The 19306-nt window shown below is 49.2% G+C and overlaps 1 protein-coding gene across 1 annotated transcript in view; it reads right to left on the reverse strand.

Moving 5' to 3' along the window:
- The window catches only part of LOC114241295 (guanylate cyclase 32E), an 80601-nt gene that overhangs the window by 9050 nt on the left and 52245 nt on the right, over positions 1 to 19306 (reverse strand). Inside the window, exons 9-10 of the mRNA XM_089734191.1 lie at positions 5302 to 5493; positions 2157 to 2334 (exon numbers count right to left, since the gene is read on the reverse strand). Coding sequence (XP_089590317.1) covers positions 2157 to 2334; positions 5302 to 5493 — 370 coding nt within the window. The remainder of the gene's footprint in view (positions 1 to 2156; positions 2335 to 5301; positions 5494 to 19306) is intronic.

Raw genomic sequence — 19306 nt, forward strand, 5'->3', positions numbered from 1 at the left:
AAGAAGTGTTTACATTATTTGAGACGAAATTAATATTAGTAGGCATTCACTGTATTTATTTTTTACGCGAGTGACTAAAAAGCCTTTAATGAATCGTTAACAACCTAATCGGTAAGTACTCCGTTCAAATCTCGTGGGCGGCACTTTTTTAAAGGCTTCGTCAAACAGAACGCGTACTTAGTTAGCGCTGCGTTTTAACGTCGCGCTCTTTTCATGTCACACAAATTGACTAAATGAGTCCAACGCTCCTTGACGCAACGCATTCGCCAAATCATAGTGCCTTTCGATAGCAGTCTGAAAATTTAAAAGTATTAAGATGTCGAGTGATTCAGATGTGGCATTGTATAAGCATGAGTATTTTCTAACTAATTCTATCAATTTTTTGGGCATTATCCAGTATTTTAATACACATTCACTCGGACGCTAAATGAAATTTGTAAAAAATTACAACGCCTGACGTCAAAGCGTCCTAACGCAACGACAGAGCGTTGCGTACTTATAGCGCTGGCGCTGTGTTTGACGGTATATTACCATAGTAGTACAACACATCTCGGCATCATAGCGCGCCGTCAGTTTAGCGTTCTGACGCGCGCTAAGTCCGCGTTCTGTTTGACGAAGCCTTAATATTGTAGTCATGACACGGATATTCCGTTCTGTATCCAGCGCACATTTAATATCCGGCCGAAACGGATATTTAAAAAAAAAGTGAATTTGTCACAAAAAGGAAACTTCGCTATTCCACTTCACAACTTAAACCGACAATTGTTTTTATTTCAAATCAATACTAATTTAGTAATTGTTACTCCTCTAGCGGCGCTGTTACTGCTGTTACAACGGTAAGAGTAACGCCATCTATCGCCGAATAGTCGAACGAATATCGAAAGTCTAAGTATAAGGATCTAGTAGCATCTAGAACGCTCGCGAAGTACAACGCCATCAATTGTCAGATAGCGGAAACACACAATACTCAACTTTTGTGGAATATCCTCGACGATTCTAGGGATTTCGTCTCGACTATAAAAGGGTTACAGAGATGGCACGCAGTCAGTTAGTAATCGGAACTATTCGAAGCGAAACAGCGAACGGATCAGATGAAGCGAAGCGGAAGAAGCGAATTGAGAATTTTAAGGTGTGAGTGTTTTAAGTGTTGTAAGTATTGAATACAGATTTAGTTGTACTTTGGTGGAATATTTATATATCCCGAACCCCAGCGCGTGTCACTGCAAATTGTTGTTTATGTAACCAAATCATCTACCTACATAAAAAGGCATAGTTCATTTCCTTCATAGACACGGTCAGCCTCAGAAAAGTATTAGGTACATTGTTTTTTTGTTTTTTTATTGCTTAGATGGGTGGACAAGCTCACAGCCCACCTGGTGTTAAGTGGTTACTGGAGCCCATGGACATCTACAACGTAAATGCGCCACCCACCTTAAGATATAAGTTCTAAGATCTCAGTATAGTTACAACGGCTGCCCCACCCTTCAAACCGAAACGCATTACTGCTTCACGGCAGAAATAGGCAGGGCGGTGGTACCTACCCGCGCGGACTCACAAGAGGTCCTACCACCAGTAATAAAAGTTTGTAAGAAACGGGGATAATTGAAATTTCGGATTCATGTTTTAATGCAGTACTCCCGTTATTATATCAACTAAATAATGACCGAGCTTTGCTCGTAATTTTTTTTTTTTTGATACATTGTGTTTTTTAGAAATTATATTTAAATACGACATTACATATTGTTTATTATTGATTATTACATATTGATAAAATGATGAAAGATGAATAATATTTTTCGATCTTACCGACAGAATAATAAAAAATATGAACTGATTATATAATATAAAGAAAAAATCAAAATTATCGATAAAGTTGAGTATTGAAAACACGAATAAAACAACATTTTCTGAAAATATATTAGATCGTAGCTAGATCGATTTATCGCCCCCGAATCCCCCGTGTACTAAATTTTATGAAAATCGTTGGAGCCGTTTCCGAGATTTAGATTATATAATAATATATATTTATATACAAGAATTGCTCCTTTAAAGATATAAGATTAGCTCTGGTAGCCGCACGACAGATTAACAGTTAACATGTCTACCAGCTACGTTCATAAAAGACTGGTATGGTACACTCACTTAAGTATACTCACATTCCAGCTTGCATGTCCTTCAAACGTAGTCTCACTAGCCTGAGATCTGGTCTTAGGTCGGGTCTCTCGCACCAGCAGGCTTTGAGTACGGCAAGCACCGACGGTCGTGTAGCGACTCCATTGAGGGGAGGCCTGAACAATACTCCTCCGATAGGATGTCGTACGCGCCCAATAATTTCTGTTAGGTTAAAAAAAAACAGTTAAAATACAAGAGGAAATTGAACAAGAAAAAAAATGTTTGCTCATTCTTGATTCCAAGATATTCCAATAGAATATGTATAAATTAAGGTTCAGTCTTTGATCAAAGGCCCTTAAGGAAAATGTTAATGTGTTAATAGCATTTTGCTTATGAAATAAAGTAATAAATGGTAGTTGATATGTTTTTTATATACTCTAACGTTATATAATAAGAGTGTAATAGAAAAAAAAACCACTTGGTCCGAATTGAAAACCTCGAAGTGAGTTGAAGTAAAGGCATTGAGGCAGCGGCTTGGCTCTGCCCCTGGAATTGCTGACGTCCATGAGCGACGGTGACCACTTATCATCAGGTGGGCCGTATGCTCGTCTGCCTACAAAGGCAATAAAAACAAAATTCAAATGTAAAAAGGCTTCATAGACACAGCCCATTGAGTTTCTTGCCGGATCTTTTCAGTGGATCGCGATTCCGATCCGGTGGTAGATTCTGCGAAGCATTACTCTTGCTAGGCTTAGTGTTGGCAAATCCACTCAGGTTGAGCCCGTGAATTCACCTCCCCATCTGGGTGTAGCTGGAACAGCTCCTTAGGCTACCAGCGAATAGGTACAGAACAAAAAAATATGAAAAGAAAATGTTTGAAAGACCCTTAAAGAAAAGCTCTTTGGCTTCGGCTTGCAAATTTCTATAACATTCTAAGGTAATATTTCGTCAGACAATGGAAGAGGAAATAAGGCACCCTCGTCTTAAAGACAAAATGCCTGTTATATCCTTGTAGCTGTCATTGAACAGAAAATAAATATTTGACAGTAACCTGAATCTCGCTATTGAAATTTTCTAGATGACTCTGCATATATAGATTTTGGGACCTCATGCATGACATTTCGCGCACAAATAAAGTCTCTCCGCGACCGTGCTGCGTATTTTTTTTATTTTTTTATTGCTTAGATGGATGGACGAGCTCACAGCCCACCTGGTGTTAAGTGGTTACTGGAGCCCATAGACATCTACAACGTAAATGCGCCACCCACCTCGAGATATAAGTTCTAAGGTCTCAGTATAGTTACAACGGCTACCCCACCTTTCGAACCGAAACGCATTACTGCTTCACGGCGGAAATAGGCGGGGTGGTGGTACCTACCCGTGCGGACTCACAAGAGGTCCTACCACCAGTGATTACGCAAATTATAATTTTGCGGGTTTGGTTTTTATTACACGATGTTATTCCTTCACCATGGAAGTCAATCGTAAACATTTGTTGAGTACGTATTTCATTAGAAAAATTGGTACCCGCCTGCGGGATTCGAACACCGGTGCATCCCTTCAACACGAATGCACCGGACGTCTTATTCTTTAGGCCACGACGACTCTCAATAAACTTACCCTTTGATTTGTAAGCGAAGTAAAATGTCCCTTCAGAGCAAGGTAACACTTTACAAAGCTTGCGTACGACCCGTCATGACATACGCGATTGTCGTGTTCGCTATCGCGCACCCACATAGAAACCCTCTAATCTCTCCCGTTTTTACAGGTCAGCCATTGGAGCCCCGTGATTCATGAGGAACGTCGACCTGCACGATAACCTGGGCCCTTGAATCGATCAGAAAACACCTAAAGTCATGGGTCTACCGAGCAATTTCATCTGCTCGATTGGAAATCTTACCCCGGTGGTAGAAGAATGGAAGAGACGAGAGCAAGAACCATTATGAAAAATGCCGAGTGGCTTATCGTTCAGATGACATATGTTGGGTTCTCGTTATAAATAAATTATCATAAAAAGATTAATGCATAGTATGCATTCGTATGTGTGTTTCCATGCAATCAATAAATGTAATGGGATAAACATTTACAATACTCAAAGAAATATGGGTAGGTGAAAATTATAAATATACTAGCTGACCCGGCAAACTTCGTAGTGCCTCAATCGATAAATAAAAGACCTAAACTTTTGTATAAAATAAACTTAAAACAATCAAAAGGAATCCGTCCGACGCGACGGGGGACACATCAAAGGGAAAACAAAATTGTTATTTTTATTTAATTCCGAGGATTTTCATATTTATCTACCTTATAAACCTTCTCTGGACTTCCACAAGTAATTCAAGACCAAAATTAGTCAAATCGGTCCAGCCTTCTCGAGTTTTAGCGAGACTAACGAACAGCAATTCATTTTTATATATATAGATAGAATAGATATAGATTGTTTAAAAATAACGGTCACACATTAAAATAAGTGGGAACTCGCACTGTTATCGAGGGGTACGACTATACCGGTGTTCAAATGCCACATACGATTACCAATTATTGTAATGAAATATCTAGTTATAACATTTTCACAAGGAACTCCCTCAATAAACTAATATCATAGTGGAACAAAATTTGTGTACTCGTTAATTGTAGGATTTATTGTGAGCCGGAACAGGTAGGTACAACCATATCCCATAGACACAATCCACTGAGTTTCTTGCCGGATCCTCTCAGTAAGTCACGATTTCGATCCGGTGGTAGATTTTTTTTATTTATTGCTTAGATGGGTGGACGAGCTCACAGCCCACCTGGTGTTAAGTGGTTACTGGAGCCCATAGACATCTACGACGTAAATGCGCCACATAGACATCTACGACGTAAATGCGCCACCCCCCTTGAGATATAAGTTCTAAGGTCTCAAGTATAGTTACAACGGCTGCCCCACCCTTCAAACCGAAACGCATTACTGCTTCACGGCAGAAATAAGCAGGGTGGTGGTACCTACCCGTGCGAACTCACAAGAGGTCCTACCACCAGATCCTGCAAAGGGTTGCTCTTGCTAGAGCCAGTATTAGCTAGTTATCTCAGGTTAATCCCCGTGAGCTCACTCACCAGTCACAGCGTAGCTGGAATAGCCCCTCAGGCTAATAGCGAATTGAAGGAAAAGAAAAACTACCATACTAGCTCCAAGCTTAGGAAACTCACCAGCGTTGGTAAGATCCGTATCTCCCCAGGGCCCTTTCCGACCAAGTATTTCGTACAAGATGATGCCGAAAGAGTAGACGTCTCCTTTCTGCGAGCCTCGCGGTGGTGGTGCTGGGTCCCGGAGAAGTTCTGGAGCTCTCCACAGCATCCGGCGTTCCATGAGCAATGCGTCTTCTTGGTCTATACAACCACCTTTTGGGAATTAATAATTTGAATTAAATTTGTAACCTACTAACATTTAGGCCCGTAATATCGATCGTAGCTTAGACTAAAAGCGAAGTTTAATATCAACTGAAGATCAACTCGTAATTAAAATGATAGTTAAACTGTCCTTCGGGGTTAAAACTATCTCAAAGTTTAAGCGGTCACGAGGGATTAAAGAATGAGATAGTGTTTAACCTGCTCTTTTCAAAATGGCCGTTCGAAATCAACAGGTGTTGTTTTGTGACAAACTCATTAAATAGAGATTACTGGTGGTTGGACGTCGGGCTTACGTCATAGATGTCTATGGGCTCCAGCAACCACTTAACACCAGGTGGACTGTGAGCTCGTCTACCAACCAAATCAATAAAAAAAAAAAGAAATTATCTCACTAAACTTGCTAAGAATTTTTGATTTAGAAAAATTCAGAGTGCCATGTTCCTTCAATCTACGGCTTTTTTTTTTCTTCCAAAAAACAATTCACCTGTCAAGTACAGTAAAATACTTTCAGCTTGAGACTTGATAAAATATTAAAAAGAACGAATGGAATCTTTCTCATAAGTCTGGCCATAAATACTGTTACAATTAAAAATAAACAAAATTAATAAATATTACATAATAATAAATATTACATTTGAATTTGGAATCTGTCATTTTTATATGATTGCTCATTGAGTTTTCTCATTTTGACGCCAATACATTGTACAATATTTTGCGATATTAAAATGGAGTGGGGTGATAAAGAGAACCGAATCTCTGTGATTACATTACACAAACTAGGTATGGAACCAAATGCAATTTTTAAAACTCTCCATACGCTTAGTATTAGTAAAATGTTTGTGTACCGGGCTATTAATAGGTGCAATGAGACTTCCTCTGTTTGTGACAGAAAAAGATCTGGCCGTCCACGTAGTGTTCGTACGTGGTCAAAGCAGCAAGGAAAAGAATTCGAAGAAATCCTGTCCGAAAGCAAAATATTTTATCCCGGGAGATGAAGATAGCACCTAGAACCATGTCGCGTATTTTAAAAGATGACTTAGGACTTGCAGCCTATACGAGACGTACTGGTCATTTCTTAACTGATAATTTAAAAGAGAATAGGGTGGTAAAATCGAAACAACTACTGAAGCGGTACGCAAAGGGAGGTCATAGAAAACTTTTGTTTACGGATGAGATTTTTTTTACAACTGAGCAACATTTTAATAAACAAAATGACCGTATTTATGCTCAAAGCTCTAAGGAAGCTTCCCAATCAGTCGACAGAGTGCAAAGTGGGCACTATCCGACTTCAGTGATGGTTTGGTGGGGTATTAGCTATGAAGGAGTGACTGAGCCATACTTTTGTGAAAAAGGTATCAAAACATCGGCACAAGTGTATCAAGATACCATTCTTGAGAAGGTAGTGAAGACCCTTAACAACACCACGTTCAATAATCAAGAATGGTCCTTCCAGCAAGACTCGGTTCCAGGTCATAAAGCTCGGTCTACGCAGTCTTGGTTGGAAACGAACGTTTCGGACTTCATCAGAGCTGAAGACTGGCCGTCGTTTAGTCCCGATCTTAATCCGCTGGATTATGATTTATGATCAGTTTTAGAGAGTACGGCTTGCTCTAAACGCCATGATAATTTGGAGTCCCTAAAACAATCCGTACGATTGGCAGTGAATAATTTTCCCATGGAAAGAGTGCGTGCTTTTATTGATAACTGGCCTCAACGTTTAAAGGACTGTATTGCAGCCAATGGAGACCACTTCGTATAAGCTTTTTATACTTTAAATTGTTTTATATTTAAGTATTAAACTAACACACTGTAAAAGTAATAAATGTTATTTGCAATAGATTTTTTTTCCTTTTTCTCAGTATTTATGGCAAGACTCTGATATCTGAAAAATAAATAAAAATCCATTCAGCAAGATTGTATATCCGCGAACGAAAAAAAAAAACACGCAATATGCCTGCTAGGTTATGTTGTATGAAATCTTCTATAATGATCTTTCTATTTTTATTACTTTAAAAATTGATTCTACTACTTTATTTAGGTTGTCCCACAAGGGCATATCAATCTTTGTAGAAAACTGTAGATACTATGCTATTGAATAATAGGACGAAAAAAGTTGCTAAGTTTCGGAATCAAGAAATCTTTATTCTTTATTGTACACACAGTTAATATTACAGTAATTGCGATAAGATATAAAAATGGCGAGCTTAACTCAACAATTGAGTTTTCTACCAGCTAACCGTTCTTAACGAAGGAAAGCTTTAAATGAGTGGGTAGAAGAATACAATCTAATCAATTTACAATTTACAATCTAAACAATAACAATAATAAAAATAAAAATAAAACACTAATACACAATATATCAGACTAGATATATACATACACACATAAATAACGTAAACATATACATACACGTACATATATAATGAAATACATAAAATAAATACATATAAGTAATACTAAATTGATAGATAGTGCTCCTTTAATGCCTTCCTGAATACTTCAAGTGAGGGACTTGCACGGATTGAGTAAGGAACTGAGTTCCACAGACGCACAGAGTGCACAGTGAACGAACCGCCGTAGCGGCTAGAGGAGTGAGGGGGAAAATTAAGGAGAAGGGATCTACTTGTACGATTATCTATATTATATATACTGCCAACTCTTGAATTATGTTTCACGTACGATAACGTTATAAAGCTGGCTACACATCAAAAGATGCGAATATTTTTTTTGCATAGATGTTTAGTCTAGACGGCCCAACATGCGTTAAGTGGTTACCGGAACCCATAGACACTTACAACGTAAATGCCACCACCTTGAGACGTGAGTTCCAAGTCTCAGTTTTTCAGTACAACGGCTGCCCCGCCCTTCAAAACGAAACTCATTACTGATCACGGCAGAAATAAGCAGAGTTTGTATGTATGTATGTATGTACAGTGTATGTACAGTCAAACCTGGATAAGCGAGAGTTCAAGGGAGCACAATCTCATTCTCGCTTATAGAGCTTTCTCACTAACCCGAGTTTCTTGCTAATGCTACCTATGAATTTCATTTCTCAATTTTCCGGATTCAAACGCATTCACTATTTTAAGTTTATCACTTAATGACAGTACTTTAATCTTCCGTTTTGACATGATGCAGAATAGAACTTTCCTTCGCAATTGATTAACGATAGACTGAGTAAGTCCGACAAACAGGACGGTACACAGGCAGTCCATTAGAAAAGAATGCGTTACAATAACAACGTTATTTAGTTCCACGAAATAGAATAGGTTCAATATTGACGAGAAAACAATACAAAAACAATGGTAGGAAGTTCCACGAAAGTTAAGAATGAGTCATAAAATAGCAGATGTTAAATTTGTAATTTGTTTTGTCATTTGTTCCTCCTAAATAATATAAATTAATAAAGCTCGACTGTCGCTTATAGAGGTATAGATAAGTAGCAGTCTCACTTACGGTCCATGAGGGAAAACGACTCTCTCTTACAAAGATTTCTGTTTCTCGCAAATAGAGGTTTTGTGACGGGTCCTAGCTATTACTCTCACTTATAGAGTTTTCTCACTTATCCAGTTATCACTTACCCAGGTTTGACTGTATTTATTTTAGTACTAATTTCCAAACGCACCTCCGCTGTTTGGACTTTATTTCGCGTGGGCCAAAACCCGTACTCACTAGTGTGATGAATGGTAGCATATATTCTTTCCCAGGGTACCCAAGTTTCAAATTTACTTTCGGATTAGTAACATAATTTGTTATGTAAATGCCATATTTAATTTTAACGTACATCTATATCTGTTCGCGCGACAGCGCGACGTTCGTAAATGTTCGGCTCAACTCGGGTGCCGTCGCCCGTACGCACCCGCACCTCTCATAACAGTGCGATATATGACGGCACGCGGATATACGTTCGTTCGATATTGAGTAAATTGTGCGCACGCGCCTTTCGTTATATATTAAGTAAAAGGTTGAGTGTGAACCGGTGAAAAGGTGTATGTGCCACCCATCGCAGAGAAACACCACTACGACCGTGATAGTGCCAGCATCAGCCTCCAAGTAAGTCCCGTTTTCCTACCTACCCTTTCGTGTCCGCTCATTCTCCGCAGAGTTCATTTGCTCCCTTTCAGCTCATCAGCTCACGTTTAAGGTGACGCTCACCTGCGTCACCATTTTCTGGTCCTTCGAGCTTTGAACCCTAAATCCTTTGGATACAATCCATTGCCCTCCATAGACCCACCCAAATTTCGATATACAAACGGCTCAAAAAAAAAAAAATGGCCCTTTTGTAGGTTTCAATCGGTTCCCGAGGGACCTGGGCGGGCCCCCCGGCGCGCACTCTGCGTGGCCGGGGGCTCCGTCTGTGGGGGAGTTTTGCTGGACTTCCACCGGGCGCGTCCGTAGGTGGCGGATAACGGGATCCTCTGGGAACAGTCCCACTCCCAGGGGTATCGTCCGGTCTTTTTCGTTGCAAGGATTTCTAGGTGTTAGGTAGGTAGGCTAGGTGTAGGAGTAGGGTAGCCTAGTTAGGCTTTGCAACGAAAGAGATCGGATGACGCGGACCAAAACCAGCAGGGGGAGTTTCGGGCTCTCCACGCCCTTCACTCGCTGAAGGGTGTTCCTCCTGGAGACGCTCGGGCTCCCTCTCTTGTCCCCTTTCTTCCCCCTTTTTTTTTTTTTTTTTTTTTTTTTTGTTTTTCTTCGGGTCACGTCCGACCTGTTTCGGACGTAACCCATGGGTGGTGGTGGGCCACTTTTGGCCTGCCCTTCGATGGAGAAGTGAGCCGGCGTTGCTTACGCATCTTCCGGCCGCTGGTCGCCATGTCCCCGGCTTCGGCTACAGGGGCACGCCCTCCAGAGGGGGGTACCGGTATACCGGCGTGGCTTCGTCGTTGCTGCTCTTTTGAGCGTCGGGCGGTGGTCTGCCGTGTTGCTCGTTGCACTCGGCGGGCCGCCGGCCAACCCGTAATCCTCACCGCGTGGGGGACGGGGGCCGCTGCCGCGAGGCACGGGGCCGCGAGGACGTAAACCTCTTTAAAAAAATGCCCCAATCCTAAGCTCTGGTGCCCGGCGATGGGATGAATGGCTGGAGGGAGTCCAGTCCCAAGGGTACCAACCAGACCCCAGGGGACCGACCCCTGGTTAATAAAAAAGGAAAAAATGTATAATGGCATCTGTTGAAAAGTTATTACCCCAGGAGGGTACCTCCCGCTCCGCGGGGGGAGAATCCCTCCGTGCGGTCGAGCGATCGGCCGCACGCTGCCCCACCGTTTCTGGGGGGGGCAAACACTGCCACGAGGATGGGGGCGACAATACGGGTCGCGTAAGGGACAGAGTCCCAACCGTAGTAATTGAGCGCTGCGAGAGCTTAATCTCGCTGTACTCGGTGCGGAGCTCCGCAAGGGGCGACGCGTCTAGTGGGCGGGAGACGCCAGCGCTGTTTGCCGATTGCGATCGGCAGCGGACTCGGCGGAAGCGGAAGTCGGCTCGTCGGCCGGCGTCCTCCGCTCCGTCCGATTCATCGGAAGGAGAGCCTGCCAGCGCCAAGTACATGGCGTTGGCGGAAGGGCCGGCGGCTGCTGCGGCGCCGCCCGCCACCGATTTTGAGAAGCCGTCGTCTTGCGGACTGGACGCTGCCTCCTCGGCGCAGTTCAGGGCCGCCTGCCGTGAGGCGAAAAACAAAAATAGGAAAATAGAAGAGGTTGAGCGCCTACAGCGATCCCTGACGGAGGTGGGTCCCTCTGACCCCCTCCGAGCTTGTAAAATAGTCGGGAAGATAGTCGCGACTATTGCGGCTAAATCTACTGGAGGCCTCAAGGGCTCAGAAGTGTCGGCCATGAAATCGGCGGCCGCCACACTCGAGGAACGGCTGCAGGACGTTGTGGACCGCACCACAACCACAGAGACGGCAGGCCTGCGGCAGGAAATAGCCCTGCAGCACGCCCGCCTTGAGCAACTGGCGGAGGAAAATGGCCGACTTCGGGCGGAGAACGGACAGTTCCGCGTCGACATGGCCGAGCTGCGAACAATGGTTGCCGATCTCATCGAGCGGCAACGCAGCTCGGCCCCTGTCCTTCCTCCGCCCGAAGCAGAAGGCCTCACTGAGGTCGAGGAGCTGAGGCGGCAGCTCCTCATACAGGAAGCACGCAGCTCCAGGGTGGAGCGTGCGAGGCCGCCCCTCGCCCATGAGGCGAAAGGCAGTGCGCCCGTGCCAGCGCCCCGGAAAACAGTGGCCGTCAGAACTTATGGCGGCCCTACAAAGGGCGCGACACCTGCGGCACGCCCGGTCGCCTCGGCTGCTGTTCCGGCCAAGCCTGGACCAACGGACCCGCGGAACCAACAAAATACGGGGGCACCAAAACCCGCCCCCTCAGGAGCACCAGTCACCGGCCAGCGGAAGACTAAGAAGAATGCTCCTGCCCCGTCCCAGCCTGCGAAGGCGGGGCCCGGCAGGAGCCGAAATAAGAAGAAGGGGGGCGTCAACGCCGCCAAACCGGCCCCGACCCCCCAGCCCCGCCCACTGCCCCCTGCCCCGGCCAATATGGAAGAGGCCTGGACGACGGTAGTGCGGCGTGGGCCTAGGAAAGTGGCGGCGCCTGCTGCGCCGCGTCCCAAGCCCGCCCCTGCGGCCACCGCTCCCCGCCAAGAGGGTCGAGCGGAGCCGAGGGGCCAAAAAGGAAGGAGAGGAGCACGCAGAAAGCCGCGCGCCCCGCGGTCGGCTGCAGTGGTATTGGAGCTGCTGCCGGCCGCCAAAGAAAAGGGCATCACATACCACGACGTGATGACCCAGGCGCGCGGCGGCGTAAATGTGGACGCCCTCGGCGTGGAGGGTGGCGTTAAGGTCCGGCAGACGGCCAACGGGGCTCGTCTTTTGGAGTGCCCCGGCGAAAACACGAACGCCGCGGCCGAAAAACTGGCGGCCCGGCTTCGAGAAATTCTGCCGGACCCCGAGATGGTGCGCATCGCGCGGCCCGTGAAGATGGGAGAAGTTAAAATCACGGGCCTCGACGAGTGTGCCACGAAGGAGGAGGTCGCCTCGGCCATCGCGTCGCAGGGCAACTGCGCCCTCGCCGACGTCAAAGTCGGGGAGCTCCGGGTAACCTACTCTGGTACCCGGACGGCGTGGGCGCGTTGCCCGATTGCAACGGCGACCCTCCTGGCCACCCCTCCACAGGGGCGGCCTTCCGACAGCCCAGGAAGGCTGCGCGTGGGCTGGGTAGTGGCCCACGTGCAGCTGCAGGATGCCAGGCCGTGGCGCTGTCTTCGGTGCTTCGGCACCGGCCACGGCCTCGCCAAGTGCCCCTCGACCGTGGACCGCAGCGGCTTGTGTTTCCGCTGCGGCCAACCGGGGCACAAGGCAGCCTCCTGCACCACAGCCGCGCCGCACTGCGTCTTGTGCGACGCGGCCAAAAGGAAGGCCGACCACCGGGCCGGGGGCCCGGCGTGTAAGTCCGCCCCCTCCTCTACCAAAACGAGGAGGGGCGGCAAGAAAAATAAAAAGAAGGAGAGGCCGGCTGCAATAAGGGCAGCCGGCGAGTCAGTTCCCGCCGCGGCACCAGACGAGCCGCAGGGCAGGACAGACGAGGGAGCGATGGACGTAGCCCCGTAATGGGTTGCGTCCATCGCTTCCTCCAGTGCAATTTGAACCACTCCGCCAGGGCACAGGATCTCCTCGTCCACACCATGGCGGAGTGGTCAATCGACGTCGCTGTCGCCGCGGAGCCGTACTTCGTCCCCACCGACCAGGACTGCTGGATGGGGGACGTCGACGGCTCCGTGGCCATCGTACTAAGACAGTCCGCGGCGTTACCCCCCTTGGATATGGTGGCCAGGGGACCCGGGTACGTCGCGGCTAGGATCGACGGGACCGTCGTGATCGGGGCGTACTTTTCTCCGAACAGGAGCCTCGCCGAGTTCGAGCGGTTTCTGGGCGGGCTCGAGGTGCTCTTGCACCGCTTCGGGTCCCGCCCTGTCATCGTCGCGGGGGACCTCAATGCCAAGTGTACGGCTTGGGGCTCCCCCCGCACGGATTCGCGAGGCGAGGCTCTTTCGGAGTGGGCGATCGCGACCGGCCTCTGTCTTCTAAACAGAGGTACGGTCGCGACTTGCGTGCGGTGGAACGGGGAATCTCACGTGGACGTGACGTTCGCGTCCCCGTCCGCCGTGCGCCGCACCCGCGGCTGGCGCGTACTCGAGGGGGCGGAGACGCTCTCGGACCACCGTTACGTCCGATTTGAGCTCTCCGCCTCCTCCTTGTCGTCGTCGTCAGCCGCGGGCGCCCGCGGTGAGGAGGAGCTCCCGCAAGGTGCGCCCCGTTCGTTCCCCAGGTGGGCCTTGAAACGAATGAACAAGGAGTTGCTGATGGAGGCGGCCGCTGTTGCTGCGTGGGCGCCAAAACCCGCGCGGCTCGCGGACGTGGATGCGGAGGTCGACTGGTTCCGGGGCACCATGGCAAACATCTGTGATGCCGCCATGCCCCGGGTCGGCCCCCGAGCACCACGTGGGGGTGCGTTCTGGTGGTCGCCCGAGATCGCAAGACTCCGCGAGGAGTGCGTGAGGGCGCGCCGCCGGAGCGCACGCCACCGCCGCCGCCGTCGTCGCGACGCTACGTTCGCGGAGACGGCGGCCCGGCTGCACGCTGACTGTCGTCAAAAGCAGACGGCGCTGCAGCTGGCCATCGGCGAGGCCAAGAAGCAGAGCATGAAGACTCTCCTGGAGTCGCTCGACGAAGATCCCTGGGGGCGCCCATACAAGATGGTTCGCAGGAAACTGCAGCCGTGGGCGCTCCCGGTGACCGAGCGGCTCCAGCCTCGGCAGCTGCGGGATATAGTCTCCGCGCTTTTCCCGCCGGCGGCGGGGGGGGACTTTGAGCCCCCCCAGATGGACGCCACGTGGGGCACGCCTCCGCGTCGCCCCAGCGTTCCCGCTGCCGAGGAGCCCCCTCCCCCTATCACGGGGGCGGAGATCCATGCGGCCGTGTCCAGAATGAGAGCGAAGGACGCGGCCCCCGGCCCTGACGGCGTTCACGGCCGGGTCTGGAGCTTGGCCTTCGAGGCCCTAGGGGACCGGCTCGGGGGGCTTTTCGAAGCGTGCCTCGAGTCGGGACGGTTCCCGTCGAAATGGAAGACGGGCAGACTGGTCCTTCTGCGGAAGGACGGGCGCCCCGCGGACTCACCCGCGGGCTATCGCCCCATCGTGTTGCTGGACGAAGCGGGCAAGATGCTCGAGAGGATCGTCGCGGCCCGCATCGTCCGGCACCTGACCGAGACGGGTCCCGATCTTTCGGCGGAGCAGTACGGCTTCAGAGAGGGCCGCTCGACTATCGACGCAATTCTGCGCGTGCGGGCCCTCTCCGATGAAGCCGTATCCCGGGGCGGGGTGGCGATGGCGTTATCCTTAGATGTAAGGAACGCCTTCAACACCCTGCCCTGGTCGGTGATCGCGGGGGCGCTGGAGTATCACGGCGTCCCCGCATACCTCCGCCGACTGATCGGCTCCTACCTCGAGGGCAGGTCGATCCAGTGCATCGGACACGGTGGGGCGATGCTCCGCTTCCCCGTCGAGCGCGGTGTTCCACAGGGGTCTGTCCTGGGCCCCCTGCTGTGGAACATCGGCTACGACTGGGTCCTGCGGGGCGTCATTCGGGGTCCCCTCCCCGGGCTGAGCGTAATATGTTACGCCGACGACACGTTGGTCGTGGCTCCGGGGAGGGACTACCGGGAGTCTGCCCGTCTGGCGTGCGCAGGCGTGGCACACGTCGTCACTAGGATCCGACGGTTGGGGCTCGAGGTGGCGCTCGATAAAACCCAGGCCCTGCTTTTTCACGGGCCGGGACGAGCGCCGCCTCTGGGTGCCCACCTCGTGATCGGAGGCGTCCGCGTCGGGGTCGGGGTGACCGGTCTTCGGTACCTCGGCCTCGAACTGGACGGTCGGTGGAGCTTCCGCGCTCACTTTGAAAAATTGGGCCCTCGACTGATGGCGGCGGCAGGCTCTTTGAACCGGCTGCTTCCAAACGTCGGGGGTCCCGATCAGGTGGCGCGCCGCCTCTACATGGGGGTGGTGCGGTCGATGGCACTATACGGCGCGCCCGTATGGTGCCACGCCCTGACCCGCGAGAACGTCGCCGCGCTGCGACGTCCGCAGCGCGCGATCGCGGTCAGGGCGATCCGAGGATACCGCACCGTCTCCTTCGAGGCGGCGTGCTTGCTCGCCGGGGCGCCACCCTGGGACCTGGAGGCGGAGGCGCTCGCTGCCGATTACAGGTGGCGTAGCGACCTCCGATCTAGGGGGGAAGGGCGCCCCGGCGAAGGTGTAGTTCGAGCGCGGAGGCTCCAATCTCGGCGGTCCGTGCTGGAGGCGTGGTCTCGCCGCTTGGCGGACCCGTCGGCCGGCCTCCGTACCGTCGAGGCGGTCCGCCCGGTTCTCGCGGACTGGGTGGGCCGCGACCGCGGATGCCTCACCTTCCGGCTGACGCAAATGCTTACCGGCCACGGATGTTTCGGCCGGTACTTGCATAAGATAGCCGGAAGGGAACCGACGGCGCAGTGCCACCACTGCGCGGACCGCGACGAGGATGACACAGCGGAACACACGCTGGCGCGTTGCTCTGGATTCGACGAGCAACGCGCCGCCCTCGTCGCGGTCATTGGAGAGGACCTCTCGCTGCCGCGCGTCGTGGCTACGATGCTCGGCAGCGACGCGTCCTGGAAGGCGATGCTCGACTTCTGCGAGTCCACCATCTCGCAGAAGGAGGCGGCGGAGCGAGAGAGGGAGAGCTCTTCCCTTTCCGCACCGATCCGTCGCCGTCGAGCCGGGGGCCGGAGGCGGGAATACGCCCGCACGTCCCGGCCCCTGTAGGTGGCGGCCTCCCCCCGGTGAAGGTCAAGGGGCGACCTGAGGGGGTGAGGCCGCGCGGCGCGCTACCAGCACTCTAGCGCGCTGCCGTGGAGTGAATAGAGCGACCGGTCGACGGTGTATCGCGTCCCGACCCGGCAGGCTGGTTCTGGTCCAGCGGGGTATTCCGGGACACCAGCGGCACCGTCTGGGCGGCCCGACGGGCTGCCGTACCGAGACGGCCGACGTTTCAGAGCCTTCGATTCGCCTCGAAGGCTCCGTCGGCTGGGCGTCCTTGGGGTGAGCCGCGCCGTCTGGTTGTAGTGTTGACCGCGGTAGCCCCCCTACCTCATCCGGGTTCTGACCTCGGAGGGGATCGGACGTCGGGTGTAAGAGTGCAGAGGAGTCGTTTAGTGGGTGGGCTCTAAAATCCTTGGGCCCGCGGTCTGCTCACAACACCATGCAGATCGTTGAGTCTCACATACCCCGCGCGCCCCTTTTGCGCGGGGACCTCGTAGGAGGTTCGGCCCTCTACCCGAAAAAAAAAAAAAAAAAAAAAAAAAAGGTTTCAATCGGTTATAATCAGCCCATTATTTAACTCTAAAACTTATTTACTATAATAATATCTTCATTTCGTTGTTTATAATAATTACTAACACGGCAAAAGTATATAAATTGTCTGCCCATTATACAATCACTTCATTCCATTTTACCCACAACAATAAAAAGTTATTAAAAGTTAAAACGACGAACGTAAACAAGTAGGGACTTAACGTCTTGGCTCATCGAATGAATGTTATACCTATATAAATATATTCCTAATCATTAGACCTCATTAGTACATTAGTTTGATTTTTAAAAGTGTGGAACATTGATGATTTTTTTTTCATTTGTTGTCAAAGCGTATCGTGATTTGTGTCATTTCATTATACTTTAACTTTTATCGTAATTACATACTTGTAGGTACTTACAATTCCTACAATATTTAGGTGCTTGCGCGCCACAGTACAGTTTACAACAGTAAATCAACTGTAACTTTGATTTTTGCCATAGTTCGGTGTAGAACAGTAGGTCAAAAGGTTTTTGAAAAAAAAAAATTGTTTTCATTCACATTATCATTACACAGGGTAGGTTCAGTATACAGGGTGCCCATTTTGCTTTTTTTATTATAATTTTTTTTTTTTTTTTTGGAACACACTTTTTTTTTCTTGTCTTTTTTCTCTTCGCCTTTGTTTAGTTAAGTCCATATATTGTTATCAATGCCGTCGAAATCTCAGGCAGCTATTTTTCGAGAAGCATCAAAATTCATAACATTATTAAAGGAAATTGCCTTGTCCATACTGGCTGGGGACAGAACAAAATATGACATGGCCGATTTGTCTGCTCGCTTGCCTAGATTGGATACCAATAAATCTAAACTAGAAGATGTATATTATGAGATCCTCGATGACGAGGATCTCTCAGAGGAGCAGGAAAAAATGTACACAAAAAATTATGAGACCTCGATTGCTGACTACCATGACATCTTAGTAGCATGGGAAAAAATAAACTCGAAGTCTGCTTCCTCACCCAGCTCTCAACCCTCAACTTCTAGTACGCTGACGACTGTTCTGCCTAAAATTGCCCTCCCCAAGTTCAGCTCAAAGGTCGAAGATTGGCCTTTATTTATTACAATTTTTAAAAGTCTCACGGATGATATGCTCACTCTCTCAGATTCTGTCAAACTCCATTATTTGTTTTCATGCCTATCGGGCGAAGCGCTTGGTATGATGTCTCATCTCAAAATTACTAATGAGAATTTCTCCGTTGCCTTGGACATTTTAACCAGGCGCTACGAGAATCGCCGCGTGCTGATTGATAGGTTTGTGGACATCATAATGAGCCTCCCAAATATACATTCACGCTCTAATATCCGCACACTCTTTTTGACACCTTTGATTTCCGCGCAATCAGCCCTTAGTAATCTAGATCTGCCCATGAAAGACTGCGATTATATCTTTGTCTCGATAGTGGTGCGAAAACTCAAAGGTGAGCTCCGCACTCTCTTCGAACGTAGACATGGGTCGCGTCAGTCTTTACCCACTTTAAAAAAATTAATCTCTTTTTTAGAAGAACACGCGCGCTGTAATGAGACCGAATGGTCTAATACAACATACTCCCAATACAATCAACCTTCTCAAAAGTCTGGATTTTCTCGTAGGCAGTCTCCCACCTCTCAGCCCCTTCAAGTTTCACGACAAACACAATATCAACAGCGTCGGCCCTTTACCCCAAATAATTCCCGCCCAGAGTATCTACCCCGAACTACTGCCCCACCATGGCAAATTAACTCAGCTCATCCTACTCAGCTCTCCCAAAATAATAACTTATATTGTCCATATTGCAATACAAAAGGGCACAAACTAATTACGTGTACTCGCTACAATGATCAGTCAATACAGGGTAGATGGGACTTTATTAGAGCCCGCGAGCGTTGTCAACGCTGTCTAGGACCGCACTATGAAAACGAGTGCAAAACCACGGGTGTGTGTAAGGAATGTGGAAGTGCTAATCATCACACCTCACTTCACCGCCATGGCGCATCATCTCCAACACAGTCTTCTGCACATCTCCTTCCCCTGAATTTACGGGAGCAGCCTAGGCAGCGCCCTACTCATTGTCCTCAGGCACGCTCGTCACATGCGACCTCGCATATGCCGAGCTCATCGCACACATCACAAGTGGCTTCACCACACTTGCCCTGGTTGTATAAAGAGGCAGATAGGCCAGTCTCACCCCAAGAGTATCAAACTCATGGTTCTTCGCTACATCAATCGCGATCACCACGCCGGAACCAATGACTATCTACCATCACAGAACACGACCAGGAAGAGAAATACGCTCAGCTCATGCACACCCATACAACACACACTCGTCCCACGGTATCAACACAAACCATAACTTCAGCACAACATGAAAACCACAACCCTAATACACC

The sequence above is a fragment of the Bombyx mandarina genome, chromosome 17 (genome assembly GCF_030267445.1).
Source record: "Bombyx mandarina strain Sakado chromosome 17, ASM3026744v2".
In the NCBI taxonomy this organism is placed as follows: domain Eukaryota; kingdom Metazoa; phylum Arthropoda; class Insecta; order Lepidoptera; family Bombycidae; genus Bombyx; species Bombyx mandarina.